The 21,520-nt window shown below is 41.2% G+C and overlaps 2 protein-coding genes across 3 annotated transcripts; one reads left to right on the top strand and one right to left on the bottom strand.

The window, feature by feature from the left end:
- Nucleotides 1-330: 330 nt before the first annotated feature.
- On the bottom strand, nt 331-17,481 carry ccdc24 (coiled-coil domain containing 24). Of its 2 annotated transcripts, XM_031865116.1 has the most exons (9): nt 17,011-17,481; nt 16,266-16,427; nt 11,495-11,682; nt 8,412-8,528; nt 8,200-8,304; nt 6,648-6,702; nt 2,643-2,700; nt 2,160-2,277; nt 331-1,813 (listed from the first exon to the last, which is right to left on the bottom strand). In XM_031865116.1, exons 2-9 carry the CDS (start codon nt 16,413-16,415, stop codon nt 793-795), a joined length of 1,812 nt encoding a protein of 603 aa, XP_031720976.1. In that variant the 5' UTR covers nt 16,416-16,427; nt 17,011-17,481; the 3' UTR covers nt 331-792. The 2 variants fall into 2 exon arrangements, with proteins under 2 accessions (XP_031720976.1, XP_031720977.1); XM_031865117.1 differs by lacking the exons at nt 2,160-2,277; nt 2,643-2,700 and having other exon boundaries at nt 1,703-1,813.
- Nucleotides 17,366-21,487, top strand: LOC116393110 (von Willebrand factor C domain-containing protein 2-like). Its single transcript, XM_031865119.1, has 3 exons — nt 17,366-17,887; nt 19,096-19,225; nt 19,446-21,487. The coding sequence occupies exons 1-3, from the start codon at nt 17,537-17,539 to the stop codon at nt 19,634-19,636; spliced, it is 672 nt and encodes a 223-aa protein (XP_031720979.1). The 5' UTR covers nt 17,366-17,536; the 3' UTR covers nt 19,637-21,487.
- Nucleotides 21,488-21,520: the final 33 nt, after the last annotated feature.

The raw sequence follows: 21,520 nt of genomic DNA, 5'->3' as shown, positions 1-21,520 counted from the left end.
GTGGGTGTGCCGGTCCAACTGGAGCAGTTTATTATTATGTGAACTGAACACATTGTAGTCAACATCTAACAGCATGTTACACCACTGACTCCAGCTTTCTGTAGCTCTGTCATGCAAGACTCCCAAATGGTCTTTTTGACTGTGCCAAATGTTAGGTAGTTTAGTGTTTTCATATTACTTCCATGACATGCCAACACTTTCAGTAACATAGTCCTTTATTTAGCAGCAGGCATTTTGACTTATTTTAGTGCGTGAAGCGCAAGTGTTGCAATAACGATGGCTCTGTGAGCCTTAAGCAGCTTAATGTAAATGAGCCATCATTGGTGTTATTATTTATACACTGTCATTTTCTAATGCTCAGTTAAAACGTCCTTCAGTAGTTATAACACAGAAAGCAGGGCTGCACAGGCTGTTCCCTGGGTTAACATACATTTTTCAATCAAATTGTTAGACTCTCCAAAATTACAAGCATTCACATTCCTTGTCTGAATATCGATGAGTGTTCCAAGTTCATCTTTATTCATGCTTTATGGGGGTCAAAAACGTGAGGACCAGACACAGCTGTGAAATGATTCCAGAGTAAAACAAAAGATCATGTGACTGTCTAGTGATCATTTTCTAAAATATAATGGTGATTCTTTGATGTCTTTCAGAAAGAAAAATACGTCAAGTATATATTATGTTTAATTGTGTGAAATCTCATAACAGACAAAACAAGAGACCCATTGCATTTATCCTGCAACAGACCTACCAGACTATCTTCAGCCCCAGCTGTCTGGTCTGTGGCTGACTTTAAGTTGACACCCTTGCTGGAGGGACTGGCTGATACAACTTGCTGATTAACTCCAGCTCTGTCTCTTGGACACCTTTTGCCTGACTTGTGATGCTCTCAAGTGGTCTTTTGGTGGAAGTAAAGAACTGTCTATTTATCATTACAGGTGCTGGATGGGTGCATGTGCCTACTAGGCTTTGCTGACGGGTTACCTCCTTCCCAAGATGACCATTTTTATTTCTATCAATTCCAGTGACGCTCTCCCTACTTCCTGTTTGTGCAGGAGAGCTTCTCGTTTCTGACTGAAAACTCTCAGAAGAACTCTTACTTCTGTCATGATCTGTCTGCACTGTTGTTGACACTAAACTACTTCCACATGTACCATTCTGTCGCCCATTTTGTGTCTTTGATTTCCCAGCCTTTGACACAGAATGGTCCATTCTATTGCTGCTGTAACTGCCTGCATCACAGTGAGGGAATGCTGGGACAGTATTGACGTTTCGTGACCTCCAGAGAGGGCTGCCTGCTCTCTCCATCTGCGACAAATCACACTCTCTGCTCGAGCCACGAATACTGCGATGAGATGACAGATGGGTTTCGTGGATGGGTGAGTTTCTTGGCGTTTTCACTTGAAAACTTGGATAAGAAGTCGGGGTCCTGCAGCGGAGAGCGGGACTGTCATACTCTGGAGAAAAACTGCAGCAGTGAACGGTTTTAACTGTCATAGTGTCGCTGTCAGGCCCTGTAAGTGAAGTGGTGAAGTGGCGGTTTGCAAGGACAGAAGTGGTGATCCTGTTGCAGATAGGTGCTTGTGTTTTCCTAGGTTCAGTGGAGGCTGATGTGCTTCTATGCTGTCCATGAATCCTCGACAGTGAAGAACTATTTATTACTTTAGCTGATGCAGAGGCCTTGCTAGGAGGAGCTGTCGGCGGTGGCCTGGGTTTAGGATGGCTCAGAGGAGGAGGTGGATGTGGCCTGAAGGCTGATGTACTGCTTAACGCTCGCAGAGTCTCATTAGAAACCTTTTGCCCTGCTGACAGTCTGGGGGAAAGGAATCGGAATGAGAATCAGATTGAGAAACATTTTCTTGCACGAAGACAACTAAAAGAAGTACAGTTTAAATGATTTGTTTGTGATATAACTCAATAGCAACATTGTGCGTCCATTGAGAAAGCTTGAATGGGTTAAGAGGCACCATTTCTTATTAAGATATAAATTTTGTTAACTCCTGTCATTCCCTTTATTCCCTTTTATTTGTATTAATGTTATTATTTATTCTATAAATGCTCAAATAAAAATAATTATTTTCTGCTACTCCTCAACTCTGTGAACAATGTTATTGCTCTCTGAAGTATTTCTGGGGGTTTTAACAGCAAAGCATACTGACTTGAACCTGTTTTTCAATTCCTTCAAAGGGAAAGGGGAAGAAGCTGTCGGTGAAGCAGCAAGCGACGAGGGGTAGAGCTGCAAGTCCATTTGTATATCTCCTCTCAGCTCTCTCAACTCTGCACATACACACAATAAATACAACAGTGATGAGATCTGAAAAAAAAGTCTAAAAATACTGAAACCATCGCTCTGAAGTATGATTGCAACACACTCTCAGAAACAGAAAACCACCGAAAGATAATAATAGCCTAGAGTAAAAGAAAGAAGCAAGTATTCATTATCATTCTGAAAATGAACGACTGAACAGACTGCTCTCTAGTCCTCAAATTAGTTTCACTGTCATTTGGCCCACAGCAGGTGAACTTGGCTGGAGTTTTTCAAATCAATGTATCATTAATAAATGTTATAGAATGACATTTCAGTAATAACAAAGTGCCACCAGATGGCAGCAAAACACCGACATGTTGGTATATGGCCTCACCTGCAAGCGAAGGTTCTGATTTATCAACTTCATCTGGCCACTTTTGTTTAATATTTCCCTGCAAGAAACACAAATCACAGAACGGAGAGAAGCAGCGCTTACCTTTAATCATGCAGTTTGTGTGTACTTCACATGATACTACTGCACAAACTAGGAGACATTTAGCCTCTAATGAGAGTAGTGGACATGGAAAAAAAGGAGGTAAATGTACTTAACATGTTCAAGAAAGCATGAGCCTTTGGAAATAGCAAAGGAGCAAGGAAAAAGGAGAAAAATAACAGGGAGAAAAAGGAATGTGTGCATGTGTGTGACCACTAAACGATTGAGCAGCAGCCTTCCATCATAATTTGGCCACGAATATCTATATCCACTGCAAATGAAAACCATAGTGCTGTGTGTGTGTGTGTGTGTGTGTGTGTGCCCATGATTGAAAAGTGTGTCTTCCTGTGTTTGTTATGAGTGACTGGCAGCCTCCTTTCCTCAGCACAAACACTAATGGAGAGTCTTCCTGGCAACCACAGATTTATGTAGTCCATAATACCAACACACAAACATACCCACGGGCCTGGAGACTGGCAGTTAAAACGTATATTTTTGGTCTGTTTTCTCAGTGGGATTCAAACCCAAACCTCCTAGTGTTGTCTTTCAGAGACGAAGTAAGTCTGGTGTCTCTGACAGTGAAGTGGCTGAAATCGAAAACAACTCTAATGCAGAAACACACATACACACACACACACACACACACACACACTCTGAAAGTAGGCTTTGTGGTTCATGTGGGGTTTGAAACCATTACCATGGCGCTAACTTGCTCATACTTTTAGGAAAGCTGTTACTGTCATTATTCTCATGCATGAATCTTCAGAATCCAAATCCATATCTGCACAGCCCACATAGACAGAACCAGAAACAGGAGAACAAGGGTCACCATTCTACCGATGGCTGCCATCTGTTCTGCTGTATTTCTGGAACCATGCTGGCCAAGTTTGATCTAGCTGGTCCAGCATCATAAAAACCTTCAATATCCTGACTGACAAATCTACCTTTTATCTAGTTTCGATGTTTTATTCAGTGGGGTTAGCGTATGCATTTTAGACCAGTAAAACAAGATCAGCCCCGCTGACTCCTGTGACAAATTTCTCACCCGCAACAAACATCACAGCATGAGGACCGTTGCAGCACAGATAAGACTGATGTGTCTATGAAAGCATTCAGAACTCCTTAAAAGGTCGAAACCAACATCATCTGCACTATAATTAAAAAAAGCAAAAGAGAAGGCAACTTTAACCAAGTTACATAGAGCACCAACAGAGCAAGGAAAAAGATAAAATAAATTAAGTTATAGAACATACATCCCAAACATATTAGAGCGGAGTCTTCTGGCCCAACAGATAATTTCAATTATACAGGAAAAAAAGCAAGAACAACATCACTGGGATGAAAAATGGGCTGATGTAGAACTGCTGGACAACATGACCTTAACTTCGGGGGACGTTAGACATGTTGCCAGAGATAGGGAACGATTGAGAGAGCTCAATGTTGCTTTAGGATTGAATACGTAAGTAAGGAGACGTAAGAGACGTCATGGCTCTAACCCACTAAAGTAGTGTCCACTACACTGGTTAAAAAAAGCACTCAATTATTAACAGTTACAGTGAATCAATACGTAAAGCTTCAGTAACAGTGCAGCCAATAATTTCAGCTTTTTACAACTGAGACTGTGTGGCGTATCTTTGTATGTGGAAGCTTCTCTTGGACCGCTGCTGGACCAAGTCGGGTCATCATTACAGTTGTGTTTGGGACAAATTGATGCTTCATTCATACCATATAATGCCTCTAAATGTCTGATTTGGCTCCATTCCATACCCATTTAAAAAGCTGTACAATTGAACTGCATGGAAGAACACCGAATCAATAGTAATTTCAGCTGCAACAATCGTGATGGTGGTGAGAAAGTCATAAGAGTCCTCAAGCACAACACTAAGTATCTTGATTTAAAGCAATGTACAGCACAGAGCAAACACTGTTACAAGATATTTTATGACATTTAACATATTCTCTTCACAAAAACTTTTGACAGGCCTTGAAATATCACAAAACGGATGTTAACGATCATGATCTAAAAAATTAGATTTGAGTTGGAAAGTCTGAATATTTTCCAGCTTAATATCTGGTTGAAATCTTTCAGAATTCCTCTTATCCTGATTATTCTTTGCCTGTGGCAGCAGAAGAAGAGAAGAAACTTTTGGTCAGTCGTTAGAAAAAGGTAAGAACTGCAAGCCTCCTGTGTTAAGCCTCTTCTATAGAACATCATTCTGTGTGATTGTCTCAGCAGCGAAATGAAACCTTAAACGGAGGACATGACGCATGCACACATTTGCAGATAAAACAACTTTCTGAGGATTTGTGTGAAAGCAAAAAACTAAAGATCACACAGAAGATCCTAACGGCTGACTACAGTGCAGTTCCCACCAAGAACTGATGAGTCATCACAGCCCATGAAACGATGATGGCACAGCATCAACATCATGGCACAATAAGCTCATGCCAGAAGAGCACAGTGCCACCCGAGCCACGGCTTCATCCCACCTGCTGATGCACTAGACAGCAACCCTTCACTTGAGGAGACAGGTTCTTTTCAGGGAAAGTGTCACATTTGTTTTGCCCCCAGGATCCTTTTGAGAGAGATATTTAACTGCCTTTGTGGTATAAATACCTCATGACAACCAAGAAAAGTCTCTCTATTAGCTTCACACCCTCAGGTCTTTAATTAAAGGTCTAGACACATGATTCGTGGGAACACGTGGGGCGACTGTGGCCAAGTGGAGAGCAGGGATGTCCTTCAATCAGAGGATCGGCGGTTCGATCCCCGGCTCTGCTAGTTGCATGTCGATGTGTCCTTAAGCAAGACACTTAACCCCAGGTTGCAAAATTGTAGCTGTGCCTGAATGTGATAGAATCTGAATTGTAAGTCGCTTTGGATAAGAGCGACTGTAATGTAATGTAATAATGCAGAAAAACAGGAGCCTACTACTACTGGGTCCATACATTCTACGGGTCATCAGTTATAAAAAAAAACATAACAAATAGAATACGGCCAAACAGCCAGTGAAAATAACACTGCTTTCTTATAATCTTCACGTGTGGCGTCAGCCTAGAGTTTACGTTAGCATCTTAGTTTACTGTGCCACTAACCGGGGGCTGTACGATCTGTGTTGTTTTGATAGTTTGTTCATTGGATTAAATCCAAATTGGCAGAAACGAGAAAAGGACCCGCTTCTTCATCTTTCCTCGCTGCTTTCAGGAGATTCACCCCGCCGGGAGGAGAGCGTGTGGTTGACCCCCAGTCAACAGGCCCAGCAACCTGAATCCAGCCAGTGCAAACCCCAGCGCTGGGAGCGACAGCGGGCTGGTGGGGCGCTGGGTGTAACCTGTGTAACGGCACCAATTTTGCTGATCACAAGTCGGGGCAGTCCTGTCAGGATTAGACTCACGGTTCTGGAGTTTGCACCGCTCGCCGCTGGAACTCATGTTGCCTGAGTAAAATCCTAAAACTTTATTTTGCAACCCAGCAAAATGCCACAGAAACCAAATGTGTCTGAGTTTGGAGTAATGTTTTTAAAAGGATGCACAAAACAGCTGGAATATTTCCTTTTGGCAGGAGTATTTCACTAGAAGAAGAACAGTATTTAATATGTAAAGAAGCTTTCGGGACATTTAAGGGTAAAATCAAGTAGGTCAAATTTTGCCTGAAGAAAAATCCTACTGTACATATATACTGTAATATAGTGCAGCATAGCATCATGGTTACAAGGTTATATCGTATGAATTCTGATTGTAAAATCCGTTCACAGCTGCCTCAATACAACAAATCAATATTCAAAATGATTGTTGTAAATATTTTCCCCATAAATAATTGTAGGATTTGGATCAGTATTGCACAAGCAGCTGTTTTTTTTTTCAGCTGCCAGTTGTAGTTGGCTGCTTTCATCCTGTTATTCTTACCTTAAAATGCTTCACCAGCCTGTTCAATGCTTCACATTCTTCCATTAGGAAAGACCTAGAGAAGGATAGATAGATAGATAGATAGATAGATAGATAGATAGATAGATAGATAGATAGATAGATAGATAGATAGATAGATAGATAGACAGACAGACAGACAGACAGACAGACAGACAGACGGATAGAAAGAAAGATGTTTATCATTAATACTCCAGTTGTTTTTCATTAAAAAGAAAACATTGAGCCAAAAACTAAAATCTAGGTCAAAGTGGAAACTGTGCATTTGATAGTCACAGCACACACACACAGCCAAACACCTTAGTTAAAAGCTTATTGTCACAATGGCTCTGATTTGTTTGGTTACGCAGTAAAAATGCTTCCACATAATTTAAAATAATAATAATTATTGTATAATTATATATCCTATGAGTATGATCAACTCGAAGGCCAGCATGTGAAATTTGAAAAATGGTACAGGTTTGTGCAGCGGTTGAATCTGACAAGTATAGCCTACTGTGGAGAGGCACACTTTGCTAGATAGATCAGCAGAAGGGAACAACCTCATCACACAGAAGAGTCAGTGACAACAGCATAGGTGCACTTGTGTGCTCAGAGTTTATCCTCTACAGTTTTCTTTAAGGACACTTTAAGGATACAGTGTCCTATTTTCCTTTCCCTCCCTCCCTCTCTCCTCACACTTTCTCCTTCTGTAGTTACATAACCATCGTAGACTTTATTCCCTTCTTTCAAATGAAAAAGAAACTTCTGCCTGCTCTGGGATCCTTTTTTCTGACAATGGGGCTTTTTGTTCTGGTCGAGAGGGAGAGAAAGAATGAGAGAGAAACAGAGGGAGAGAGAGGGGGGGGGGGGCTCTCTTCCAAGGTATCCCCAGTGACCGTGTTGCCTTGTGGGCCTCAAAAGTAAGGGATGGAGTGTGAAGGAGGGAGGGAAGCGACAGAATCCACCGAGGAGAGTTGGGGAATGAGGGAGCCTCGAGAAACTCACTTACAGACTCACAGAGCACATTTTAATTATATAATTTAAACAAAGGAATCTACCCCACAAAGAACATAACACACACACACACAATCTGCACGACAGGCCAGACAAGACATGTTTTGTTGTATTGAAGAAATGCTCAGTATGTATACACTGACTATCCTGTTGTCATCCATGTTAATCCTCTATGCTGGTTGTTCAGGACCACCCAGGGAGTCCCATTCTGAGGGGCCAGGGAGTGATTAAACACAATTATGTTACATAAAAGCATGTTTAGTTTATTTCTTTTTCCTATTTTCTTATGAAAAACTGGATAGACCTCAAGAGGAAGAATCACTCACATAACCTGTCATTGAGGGGTTGCAGGCAGTCGTAGCTGTGCTTTAAAAGGGGTCACAAGTAGCGCTAGATATAAAGCTTATTTCAGTTATATAATTCAGGCTGTATATAGTGGTCGATAAGTAATAAGAAACTGCAGCACAGAACTGCCAAACTAGGTTTGAGGTAATATAGTCACAAGCCACAAAGGTTAGGACTGCTCTGTGCAGCTTACCTGAGGTGGTCCACCACCTGGTCAATGTCAGAGACATTCAGCTTGTCTCTCATTGCCTCGATCTCATCTTCAGCGGTGGACTGGATAGAACAGCGAGAGCTCGGCCTGAAGGAGAGGAGATGCAAAAAGACAGAAAAGAGAGGACGCATATGATGTAAGGCACTGTATCGTTACATAAAATATTCAAGTTCTGTTGTAGTAGTGTTACTGACCTGCTTCCATTGTCAGTATCTCCAGGGTTGGTACAGTTTCTGTAACAGCTGTCAAGGTGACTCAGGGCATAGTCCACCGTCTCAGGTTTGTACCGAAACAAGAGCTCCTCAGCAACTCTATAGCAACAACAGACGGTTATGTTAGTTTGACTTTTGATTCTTTTACAGCAATTATACATTTTATCTCAATGTCTTTCTTGTATTCTTGTTTCCAATGCTTGTAATGCGTATTATCTATTTTATTATTTCACTTTTATCATCTCTATCTTAGATTGTTTTCTAGTTGTTTTACTGTTCATGTTTGTACTGCCAGTCACCCGTCAAGCACTTTGAACTGCACTAACATAGTCTGCAAACTGCTTCACAAATAACGTTTGAGTGATTAATTGATTGCCTGACGTATAGCCTGAACAAAGGTTTCTTTCTTTATGCATGATGATCTGGTGGTGATTTCAGGCCCATGAAGATAGTAAAACGTGCATTTACTAAAACTCTATAATCAGATCTTGGCTCATTTTACAATATATACAATGATTATCTTTTTTAATCCAGGAAGGAAAAGATAAACAGCAGCAACATTATATTTTCTGAATGATCCCTGGGAGAAAAAGAAACAAGCAGATGGTGTCGGCTGCAGCAGACGGGGTGACAGCCTGGTCAGTCCGGCTTCACTTTATAGTCCCTACGTGAGGGAAAATGAGTCTTTTTAGCCACTCAGACAAAGCAATGGAGGTGTGGGTGTGAATGTGCGTGGATGGCTAAGGCATCAGGACCACACAGGTGGAGGCCAATAACATAAATCAGTGTGTTGACTTTTACAAGGTACACACCCATCTTCATACGCACGAATGGTTCAAGATCTGGAATGTGGATGAGAGCTATTTTACCCTTTACCGGTTGGTGTGGCTTGAAGCAAATGGGTTGGTTGGTGTTCTTGGCTAAAATGTCTGGTGAATTACGTTAAAATCATCCACATACATACACACGCTCAAACAAACAATTTCCAGAGTGTGAGAGAGAGAAAGATGCTGGTCTCCATCTTAGCAATAATTTCTCAATTTTCATGCCCACGAAGCGCATTAAATTGAACTCACAGAGGGCTGTGGAGCACACACAACCTCAAGCACAGTAGCCTACCATGCATCACGGTCTACAAGTATACCAAAGCCAACTTCAAAGAGGGAAAGCGATTTGTGCTGGTACAATCTGTATTTGGTAGCGCTCCTACACAGCCAGTAACAATGCACTATTGTTTTGTAAACCATTTACATCCCGGCCGCAGCACTTTACAAGAGTGACCTGAGATGTGTAAGCTAGTACAGGACTCAGTTCAGGTCATGCTCGGCGACACTTTAATAAGTGCTGTTTTGGGCTTTGGGCCTGTGGCGTTACAGATATTAGATTGTCAGCTAAAACATCAGGCCTTGATGTCATCCTGACTTATAAAAATAAAAGCTGTACAATTACTTAAAAGTAAATACTGAGCTGTCAAAATAAACACCGGAGATACATTATATATTTATTGTGATGCATGGAATGCATGCATGAATTCTGCAGGGGGCTACACATTAGAATAATGTTGCTTTCAGTAAAAACACACACAACTACGCTTCAACTGTTTGTGCTCTCGGGATGGCTGTTGGTCGGTCCACCACTTTGATGCAAACCGATCAACAATGCACAAATGTGTGAGACCAGTGGTTCCAACAGAGGACAGGAGAGGATGGCATAAACAAAATAAGCGCTCACTGACACACAAACACAAAAAAACACGCACTAAAGAGTTGCCTACAGCCAACAGATTAACGACGCACAAAAACCACAATAAAAAGGAAGTCGAATAAATTGACAGGCAATTTATGGTTTGTCACAAAAAGCAGAGAACAACACATCTTATGTTGTGGTTTTCCCTAAAAGGCCTCAACAAAACCTGAGCGGTGACTCTGGGAAACATTCCTGGCAGCAGCGAGCTGGTTGCCGGGAGAGTTACTAGCTCTACAGACTGTGACTCTCACACACACTTCACGTCACAGAAACATTTTTGATACATAGGCCTTATTGCAATGTAAGACTGTAGGACAGTGTCACTAACCAATATTATCCTGCCACAGACATTCTTCAGAGTATCTTAACACATGTCATTTAATTGCCAAATGCCAGAAGCTCATCTCTGACAGGAGCTGTACGATTAGCTGTGGAAATTAAAAACCAAACAGCAATTAGAAAGTTTATCATGACCTCTTGCGGAGCTTATAACTCCCTAATGTGCTTCATAAAAAGCAGACACGCACGGCGTACTAAGCGTACTCAGCGTACTAAGCGATCTCCCTGTGAACACTTCTCTTACCAACAACTGAATAAAGGTCGCTTTTACACATTTTTATACACTCTTTACAATTTTAAGATGAGTATTTAGCTTTCCATTTAAGGTAAAAACCCCATATATTTAATCCAATAAAGCTAGCAGCGCCTGGGCCTTTAAAATCTAGTGTTTGTTGGTATTTGGTGTGGAATGCATTGGAAGTCTCCCTCCTATAATTGTCCCATTGTTCCACAATCCCCAAACCAGTTTGCAACATCCCTACGCCAAAAACTTTTGTTCCTCTGCTTTCCATCTCATTTGTAACTGACGTGGGAACACAATATAGCATTTTATAGGCACTCTTTGTTGGGTGACAAATGACAATGAGAGTGTGAGAGCAAGGTCTTAACCTACTTATTCATACCATGTCTTGGCTTGTGAACAAAGTATGATTTAGTTGATTTATGTCCAGGACTGTGAAAACCTCACACTAAAAAATGAGATCATGAGAGAAATTGCATTTGTTGAATATTAGAAGAATAAATCATGCAAATGTAGACTCTTTACCTGGAACTAAACTGCCACATCAAGCCAGCTGTCAAATGTTTTAATTTGAATTCAAACAGAATGTATAATGTATATTTTCTGATGACATGGTTCAAAAGTGTAATTTCTTATTAGCCGTCATCAAAATCAATTTATAGGCATAAATTATTACTTTCAATAATACACTAATAATGCACAGTGGAGTAGATACGTGTGTGTGAGCTCTTACACCTACCGTCCCTCCCTGCTGACTCTCTCTCTGAGAGTCTGCAGTAGCATCTTGACCTCGGCTCTCACCAGCTCTTTGACTGCGGGGGGGTCGGCCAGAGGGGAGGCCCGCTGACGTGGGAGCGGGGTCCCTGCTCTGCTGCTGCTGCTGTTTCCTTGCTGGCTCTCTTGCCACATCTTATGCCACATCTCTGCCTGCAAATATTATTATTATGATGAGTGAGGGGGGATTATGCATACAATAATGAATCATACTAACAGGAGAGTTACGAGATGTGCTTTACAGACTTCTGTCAGTCCAGGCGACTCATTCACAGCTGACAGTTTATGATCCTGCACCATAATGATAAATGAAAACATTTTCACTCTTTTAAAGCAGAGTGGACAGTCCAACTGCGATATGCTGCAAGCAGTGATGCAGACATCCGTCATCCAGCGACTCTCCTGACAGCCTCCCTGACTTGGGATGATAGCAGGACTTTTCATGTCTCAGGGAAGGCGGTGGAGGATGATCTTATTTCTTTAGAGCGTCAGTGAGTCCAAAATATGACTATAATCTGTGAAAAAGAAATGATCCTGTGCGTATCGGTGCATTCTCAGCAGTGTGGGTAAGTGCAGGATTCTCCAACGTAAATTGAAGACTACACTGTTTGTACAGGATTAAGAAGGATTGTTGACTAAGTTACCTGTAAAGGTATCCTGGCCTGATATCCTGGAATGGGCTGTATTCTGCTTTTATTTTGTCAAAGAAAAAAGGCCAGCGTGAATGCCTGAATACATCCATCATTAGTTAAACTGTTGAAAATGGTGAAAATAAATGTAAATTTTTCTTAGCACTTTTTGTCAGTGAAAACATTCCCAGAGCCTACAATCTGGGTGAAACTTTCTTTTAACCGATACACTTTGGTGAAAATCTGTAAATCTGAAAAAAAACAGCCCTACTCTCCAACATTACTGTTGCTAAGCCATATCATGCTTACACTATGTCCCACCATGTTAACATGCTATCCCACTATATTACGTCTGCAGTTGTAGAACACGTTGCTACTTGTGGCGCACACACTGAGCATGGTGAACTTGGGCCATGTGAACACACAAACATCCCTGTCTGCTGCAGGACCAGGCAGCTTTCTAGTCCTTGTGATTTTGCTACAGTAGGATAATCACTGCAGATCAAAGCAGTGGAAATGTGGAAAAGGTCAGTCTCTACGCCTGACTTCCTCTTTGAGCCGGTAGAAGGGCTGAGCACTCAGGACTGTACAATAGGTTTACTTTTTGCACTCAGCAGCTTGTTTTTCTGCATCTTCACACAAATCTGTGCTCAAAAACAATTCCCATAATTAACCATAATGCAACAGCAAAAGGATGACTTGTAAAAAAACAAAAAACAAAAAAATAAAAGATATTAACATTTGTGTGAATGCTTGTGTGCACATATGTCTCAGTGAAGTCTGGTTACGATTAAGACCTCCACACCTGTTGCCGGCCAATCATTTCTGTCATGTTGCAGTCGAAGACTTCAAAGGAATACACTGGAGGATACAAAACACGCCACTTCTGGTCTTTGCATGTGTGCCTATGTGTGCACATGTCCACTCACATACCAGCATTCACGCAGCGTGTTGCACACACACACACACACACAACCCTTTTCACTCACACTGTCTGTCTTTAGGTGTTGGGCTTTTTATGTCATGCCCCCCCCCCCCACACACACACACTCCCTCTGCTGTGAGACTGTTTATCTCATCCAGGAGCTATTTTAAGGGAGAGCTGTTTAAATCTGTCAGTTAAAAATAACCTACTAGAGGTTATTATGTTGAATTATTCAAATTGGGTTTTAGAATACATTTAACTTTAAATACCTCATCTTCATTCAGTAGAGAGAATGTAGTGAGAGTGTAGAGGGAGGTACAGAGAGATTGGCCTTGTAGAGAGACTTGAAAAGAGAGGCTAACGTTCCGTCTGATCAAACCGCCGGAGACAAAGGAGACCTTGATGGCGGGAGGAATGGTGGTGTTGAGGAATGGAGGATTCGCCTGCAGATCAACTATTACTTTTCACAGTGGCTCACTGAGGGATGGAATTCATTACATGGCTGAAGGAGAAATAGACAGGGACAGAAGAGGGATCAAATAGAAAGACAAGCAGACGCAGACATAAAAAAAGAGGAAAGGGAAAGATCCGCCCTGCAGTATTTGTAATAACTGAAGAAAACCTGCTCGCACTAGTCGAGTTGAATGAGGCGCTCTGTGCTTTGTTTTTTGTTTTGCTTAGACATTTCTTAAAGCTCTCAGCGCAAGTCTTTCTTTCCATCTGAGGGCTTCAAAGCCAGCCACTGCATACACTGAACTGCAGGTGAGAAAACATCAGAGAAATATTGAAAGTCACACACACATGCACACACATGTCTATTTCCTCTACGCAGACAGATACACAATCGAGTCAAAGAATATGTGTTGCTAACGGTCTTAGCAATAGTTGAGGATTAGCCTCTTTAACCCTGTTATACCGACCCCCTGACTCACTAAGCTTACTGGGCCTCTTTTGTGTGTGTGTGTGTGGTGTGTGTGGGTGCAGATGATAGTGTGTCTAAATGAGCTGAATTACTTAATTATTAGGTTTTTTTAATGTAAAAAAGACATTTAATTTCATAATTTATTTGTGAATGAAATATGAGTGTACGAGGGTGTGTGTGTGTGTGTGTTTGTTTGTGTGAAAAGAAGGGCATCTTGCATGCCTCCATGTAAAAAGTGTTTTGTAGTGTTTTTTAAATGTTAACTGTCATAAAAATACCATGTGGTCAGCATCTTCATGCCACAGCTTGAGAGCTGAGACAGATTTTGTCCACATGTTTTTCTGCAAACAGCGACTGGCCTGGTGGATCACTGCAGGCTGATAACATCTACAGATGGGGAGATTTAAATACTGAACACACGGAAGAGAAAACAGTAGAAGATGGCTGAAGGTAGGAGAGTGGAAAGGCAAAGATGACAGACGGACAGAGGGAGAGAGGCTAGGTTGTATAGAACAGGGGTTCTTTAACTTGTTGGCGCCAGTGACCGCTTGGACGGGAGAACATTTTCCATTTGCAATGAGATTTGCAATGTCTGTCATCTGTGTTTTTGTGTGGTTTTTATACGCTGCCATCTTCACCAGGACCCCCTTGTAAAAGAGAATTTCAATGGGGTTATCCTGGATGAATAAAGGTTAAATAAATAAAATAAAATAAATGTTATTAAATGTAAATACCACTTATATACATTAAAACAGAGGGTGACTATCTTCAAATTGCATTTGAACACAACTTGACAGCTTTTAGAGCCTTCATTTCAAGTTTTGGACACATTATGCTTATTTTATTGCCACAAATGGTGCCCATCTTTAGATATTCACAATCTAATGATACAGCACAATTCTCTAATCTTTAGCAAATTATTTTGCAGACCCCCTGACAGAGTACCACGGACCCCACTTTTAGAACCACTAGTGTAAAATACACAGCTTGAGAAAGAAAACAGCAAATACAGAGATTTTCATACCCAACAAAAAGTGCTGATTAGAGGAATTCTTTGTGACTGTGTGAAATGTACAGCTACAGACTTGGTCTGAAGTGCACATGGCATGGCCTCTCTTATGTAATTCAGCTTGAAAAGAATGTTCCCTCAGTAGACTAGGCTGCCTTTCCTCACATTTAGGTAAACCACTGAGTCCCTTTCAATGCACTGTAATGCGTTGAGTTTCATTTAGAGCTGAAATGATTTGTTGAATAATCAATCAGTTGATTGGCACGCAACAGTTTTGATAAAACTTATGTTTATTCATTTAGGTTATTTGTCTCTTATTTATATCACTATACAGTTAATTCAATATCTTCAGGTTTTGGATTGATGATTGTACAAAAGAGGACATTGGATGACGTGACTTTGGGCTCTTGGAACCTGTGATGGGCATTTTTCATTATTTCTTTTTAGATCTTATAGATGAAACAATGAATCAATTAATTGAGAAAAATGTTAAAATAAATAAACAGTTAAAAATAGGAATGAGTTGCAGCCCTAGATTCATTTTGACACAGTCAGACCACGATTCACTATCAAATCAAATTGTGCAAGCGACAGCAATTACTGAAGTCCTGTTTTTTTACAATTTCATTATATTTATAATTCTTTAATTTGTATTCATGATTCACGACCACACTTAGAGAGTCACTCTAGTCTTTAATTGGCCAATTTAGTGAGGTGTGTGCCACTCCACCGTAGCTGCATGTTTCATATCAACCAGCAGGTCTTTCTTGGGTGAGGTCATTTAGAGCTGAGTGCTCGCCATGCAATGGGCTTCAGGGCAGAGAGTTTAGCTGGCCTTAAGGAAATATTGATGTCTGTCTGCTTGGCTCACATTTGGACTTCACTGCAGCACAGTGTCAGTTAACCCACATTTATTAGGGAGTCTGGGAATTAATGATTGTACGCAGCCAAACCAACCTACTTACACAACCTAACACAGCAGTTCCTAAATTCTTTGGTCAGGAATGTTTGGGTGAGCAATGTTTTGATTCACCCTGAAGCTGAGCTGAAAAGGAAATTCTTGTATATGGTGTGGTTGTATTTTTGTGGGATGCTACCAGAATCTCTGAATGCTTTAACGAATAAAACATGAAAAGTGAAACAGCGGTTAACCCGCTGAATCTGAAGAGGAATGTTCCAACTAAAAGGCATGTATGTCAAATGTAGCACGACATTCGAACAAATCAGACATATTGCAGGCAACACTCTCACCTCAGTGTGCACCTCTGAGTACACGTCAACCAGAGAGGAGCCCAGTGCCGTGTGGATCTTCGGCAGATCTGACCCAGGAACATGTTCAGTGATCAGGCTCCACAGGGACTGGCCGGGGCTCCAGAGCTGGGTTCCATCCAGAGACTGCATGGGAATAGTAATCTAGGAGTGAAGGAACAGAGAGAAACTGCGGTGGTAAAATGTAACTGTACACTTGCTGAAATACTGTAAGTACAATTGTGAGGTATGTATACTTCACTTGAGTATTATCCCTTCATTCCACTTTATATTTCTACTTCACCGCCCGCATTTCAAAAGAGAAATATTGTACTTTTTACCCCTGCAGACTGTGTAGCCTCTGCACCTTCAGCTAATTAAGTAACGTTTTGCATGCAGGATATTAACTTGTAATTGAGTATTTCTGTAGAGTAACGTCAGCTGAATACTTCTCCCACCACTGAGGCAATACGGTAAGGTTGAGGGGTATGAAACTGTTCACTGCATGGAGCTCCTTGTTGGAATAAAACCTGAATTAACTTACTTAGGTTCCTCTTGCTCTGCCTACAGCTGTCTGTTAGCTAACGATCAAGACTGAACATAACCGAATATTTCACAAGCACGACGTGTTGACATAGTTTATTTCTAACACTAACGATTAAATGATAAAAAAACGTTTGTGAAAAACACGTGGACATTTCATCAGATGTATTTTCTATGTTGCTAAAGAGGAAAACAAAACGCTCACCTCGACTTGGATCTAGCAGAGTTGTGGTATCCAGGGTAAACATTCCAGTTGCTAGAGGGAGATATCGCGAGATCTGTCAGCAGTTGGGTTCTCTGTTTCTTTTTGTTGTTGGGTTCTTTTTGCAAAAACGCAATACAAAGTGACACACTGTAACAAATGACCTATAAATACCACATTCTGTGCTTTGTGGACTCCAGTAATTGCACATAATGTGCACAATAGACCGCCTGTGCTCTAGTAAAAGTCTGTAATAGGCCTAATGTTAACTTGGGGGAGGGACAGACATCTGCTGACACTCGGGTATGAGAGGCAGTGAACATAACTTTCCCTCTTAATGCCCCCCCCCCAACCTCCGCCCCCTTCCGGGCTCCTTACAGAAGTGTGCGCAGCTCCAGTAGACCTCTGCGGAAAGAGGACTGAGGTGACGCCGTGGTTTTAGCGTCCAGTAACAATGTAACACTTTTGGGTAACCTGTCGACCAAATACTAACTCTTTATTTTGAGCAAGGTGAATCTAATTTGTCATCATGCTTTTCACTGAGCGCCCTTCCTTGGAGCGGAGTTTACGCACGGCAGTTTTGGCACTACTGCTTTGCGCGCAGGCCAGCTTTGGCTTCTCAGTCGCCGGACAGCAGGAAGGCACCTGCGAGGCCAACGGCAGCATATACTTCTTGGGGGAATGGTATTTTCTGGACTCCGATCACTGCACCCAATGTGAATGCACCACTGAGGGCTCCGCGTGTTCCCGCACAGAGTGCATCTCCCTCCCGGCTGCGTGCATCCATGTCAGCCACTACCCCACCGACTGCTGCCCCAGGTGCGAAAAGATCGGGTGTGAGTACCGAGGAGTGGTGTACGAGCTGGGGCAGACCTTCCAGGTAAGCCTGAAAACTCTGACACCTATAAGCTTGCAAAGATGGGGCTGGCCTGTTGATGGCTTCTAGGAGGGATGGGGACGGCATGGATCTATACCTATAGGTATGGATAATCTTATTATAGGGCCTTAAATATTTTGAGAAAAAGATCTACATAGTGTACATAAAAGTTTTGCCCATTTTAGAGGTCAGCTCTCAAGAAAAATCGAAGGGATTAGAGAGATAATACATTTCATTGTTTCCAACTCTTCTAGTTTTTGCTATTTATTAATTCAATAGATAGTTGGAAAAAAAGGTTGGAAACTACTTATAGAATAGTTTTGCTGTTATTTGTGATGGATCTTTTCATTAAAGCTAAGCTTATTTCGTTTTCTAAGGGTAGAGTACACAAATACAGCAGTATGTTTTGAAAAAAAGGCCTATTGCCAATAAGTCCAAAATTGCCTGTCTGCACAAATGAATCTTGAATAAATTACTGCAGTATTTGTGAAGGCTTTAGTGTCATACTTATTTTATTTTTTTGTTGTAGAAATGGTTTAAATGTCACTGCAAATGTTAGGCTCTATGTGCAGAATAGGAATCATGTCCAACTGTTGAGATGTTAAAGGAAAACCACATAGTATTAAAAAGAACAACATGGACACCACGTTGAATACCCCAGAGGATTTTCAGGTTTTTTTTGCTGCAGAAAGCTTTAGATAATGTGTAGTAGATCCAGACTGTAAATAGCTATTACACATATATCACAAAACCAAAAGGTGAGCAGCAGCTTAATACTGTATAAGTGTGAACCTCAAGTCTCTTGGTCTGTTTCCTTCAGGTATCTCCCTGTTCTGTACTACTGTTGCCTCTTATTCAAATGTATAACTATGCACAATATGATGAAACTAAAACCCATAAAACAGTTTGCCTAAGCTCGTGTGTTATAATAATAAAGTAATAATAATAAGTATCAGCTTATATATGTACATCTTTTTCAGCATATTTCCTTCTGAAGCTTCTAGAAACATAGACTGTATTTCTGAACCGATGAATCGCAGTCTGGTATGCCGGTATGTAAGTTGAGAATACAGCCGGGAATTGGAGGTAAATAGCGCCCCCTTTTGAGATGGCATGAAGAGGACTTGGTGAGAGGCGCTGGTCAGAAATAACATCCATATTAACTGTCATACCGTTTGTGTTTGTGTCTGTGTGTGTGTTTCTTTTCCCAGCCATCAGAATGTGAGCAGTGTACTTGTGACAATGATGGCATCGCCCGCTGTCTGGTTGCAGATTGTGCCCCTCCGCCATGCGTCAACCCTCTCTACCAGGCTGGGAAATGCTGCCCAGAATGCAGGGAGGGTATGTTGAAAATAGCAGAAAAACTGTAAATGTAGAAAGTGCCTCTGAGAGATGCCACGGGAAATTCATCTTCTCCGTATGAACGCCACTGTGAAATTATAATGCATTTGATCATTTGCATGCAAGGATGAGTGTGTATGCACTTGACCTTATGTGCTTCCCTGTTTGTCAAGTCTGTTCAACTGCAGCAACACTTACAGTGTTGCTCATCTCCCTCCAGGTCCTAACTGCTACGTCGATGCATCACGCAACCAGGTGATCCCTGCAGGAGAGCCCTTCTGGGTCGACTCCTGCACCAAGTGTCGTTGTCACGATGGTCAGGACGCCGGCTACTGGGAGGGAAACCGTCTCGCCACCTGTTCCCGCCTCAAAAACTGTACTCCAGAACAACCATCCACCAAGAAAAACTGATTCACTCTGTCAGCAGAGAACCAGCTGTTACCCTAAAATACACAATCCCTGATGGCTGATACTCCTTCCATCTCTAAGAACATGCTGAACCCTCCCGTGCAGCTGAGATAGAAAATAGAGCTGCCATTACACAAGGAATTCTTTTATCCAAGGTTTCTGTAATACTGATAAGACTTACTGAGTTTGTCACTTTGGTGGACAAGGCTGGCCCACTAACAGGCCTCGGCTGCATATTGCAAACACGGTCTAAATTCAAGGCTAAGTTACAGACCGGTCAAAGCTCCAGGTTCTCTGCATGTCAGTGGGTTTCTAGCAATTTGATTATAATCCAAATTTTTGGTTCCGTCACATAGACAGCCTCTTACTCAATATGAACTTCATTAATTTAGTTTAAATCGTGGTCCATGGCGCATATTCCAAAATTAGTTTAGTCAAATAACCACAAGCTAATAATCACAAACTAACCCCTTGCGGCCAGGTACACAATGCATAGTGGGTGGTTGGTGGAAGATCCATATACCCTCTAATACCTTAATTCGGCTTTACTTATATGTAACAAAGACTGGATAAGACTTAATCCTGCTATAGCTAAGAAGATGAATTGTAGTCCTTGAAAACCACTGAAAACAGTGAATTTATGAAGGACAAATTGATTAAAACTCTCTCCATTCAGTAATATGGACTGCGGTGATGTAAATATAAGATGTTTGATTTACAGGGCCTTAATCCCTAAGCATACTGTAATGTCCGTACTCCTACTGAAAACATCATAATCAAACATATCTGACAGGAACTATAACAAACCAACACCCTTGAAAGGTGACCACACTCCAGATATTGACCCTTTTATATTTTATCTGCCTGTCCACAGTTTCTTCAAAATTGTTTTAAAAGAGGGAGACTATAGCTTTTATAGAAGCAAGTTACCCAGGAAGCATATTTTTAATTTCCAGACCCCTGCTTTGGGAAACAACTGGCAACACAACAAAGCCAATGAGATTATTGGATGATAACGAATCGTAATTGACCTGTCACGGGTTGATGCACCAGCCAAATGTATGCACAGCTGTGATGCAATTTCGACTAGGAAATGGCTCAGCGAAGTAATTAACAATTTATAACTGTCCTGTAAATTCTGCAGTTCAATATCCAGGCTAATTGAAATATAACGTATGAGACTATGGTCTAACATATGACTGTACAGTAGTTGTAGACAAGAGCAATGTTTGAAAAAAAGGGTTATTTGTGCATGTTAACTGTAGAGCAGGAAAAACAATGTAATTAACTGCTTTATTAATTTTTCACTAGAAATAATGCGTAGCCTTTCTTCAAATCAGCCCTCCTCGTTATCTCCACTGTTATCAAAGTGTACAGTTGTCATCAGTGTATGATGAAAAATAAGTGTATTGTCATTTTATATCTGCAGAAGATCTTTCTCCTCTGTTATTTGTCATTATCTACCGCTTTAATCTTGAGGGACCTTTGAATGAAAACCAAAAATAATCTTGTCTTGTTTCATGTTTATGTGCAGTGTTAAAGCCTGCAATGGCATTTACTCCCAAGCTGCTGCTGTATATCATTACAACAGACGCGTTTCACTGACTTGAATCGCCACGAAAAGCTTCTTTAAGCAAGGTTTGGGATTAAGTTGAAACATTTAGTGTTATTAACACCTTTAAAATCTAATTTTATCAGGAGACTTTATGAATAATATGCTCTTTCTGTATTCACATTTTCGTGGCGTGAGTAGTATTCAACAGTATTCAGAATAAGAATATTGAAAGTAACTGAAGGCTGTTCTATAGTTATGCTCTTAGTTACCGAATAAACAGAAAGAATAGTTTGACATTATACTTGTGTGCTTTCTTGCTGAGAGTTAAATGA

Source organism: Anarrhichthys ocellatus, unplaced genomic scaffold (genome assembly GCF_004355925.1).
Source record: "Anarrhichthys ocellatus isolate YVR2014 unplaced genomic scaffold, GSC_Weel_1.0 scaffold32, whole genome shotgun sequence".
Lineage (NCBI taxonomy): Eukaryota > Metazoa > Chordata > Actinopteri > Perciformes > Anarhichadidae > Anarrhichthys > Anarrhichthys ocellatus.
The sequence above is the reverse complement of the archived record's forward strand: the minus strand, read 5'-3'. Positions and strand labels throughout refer to the sequence as shown.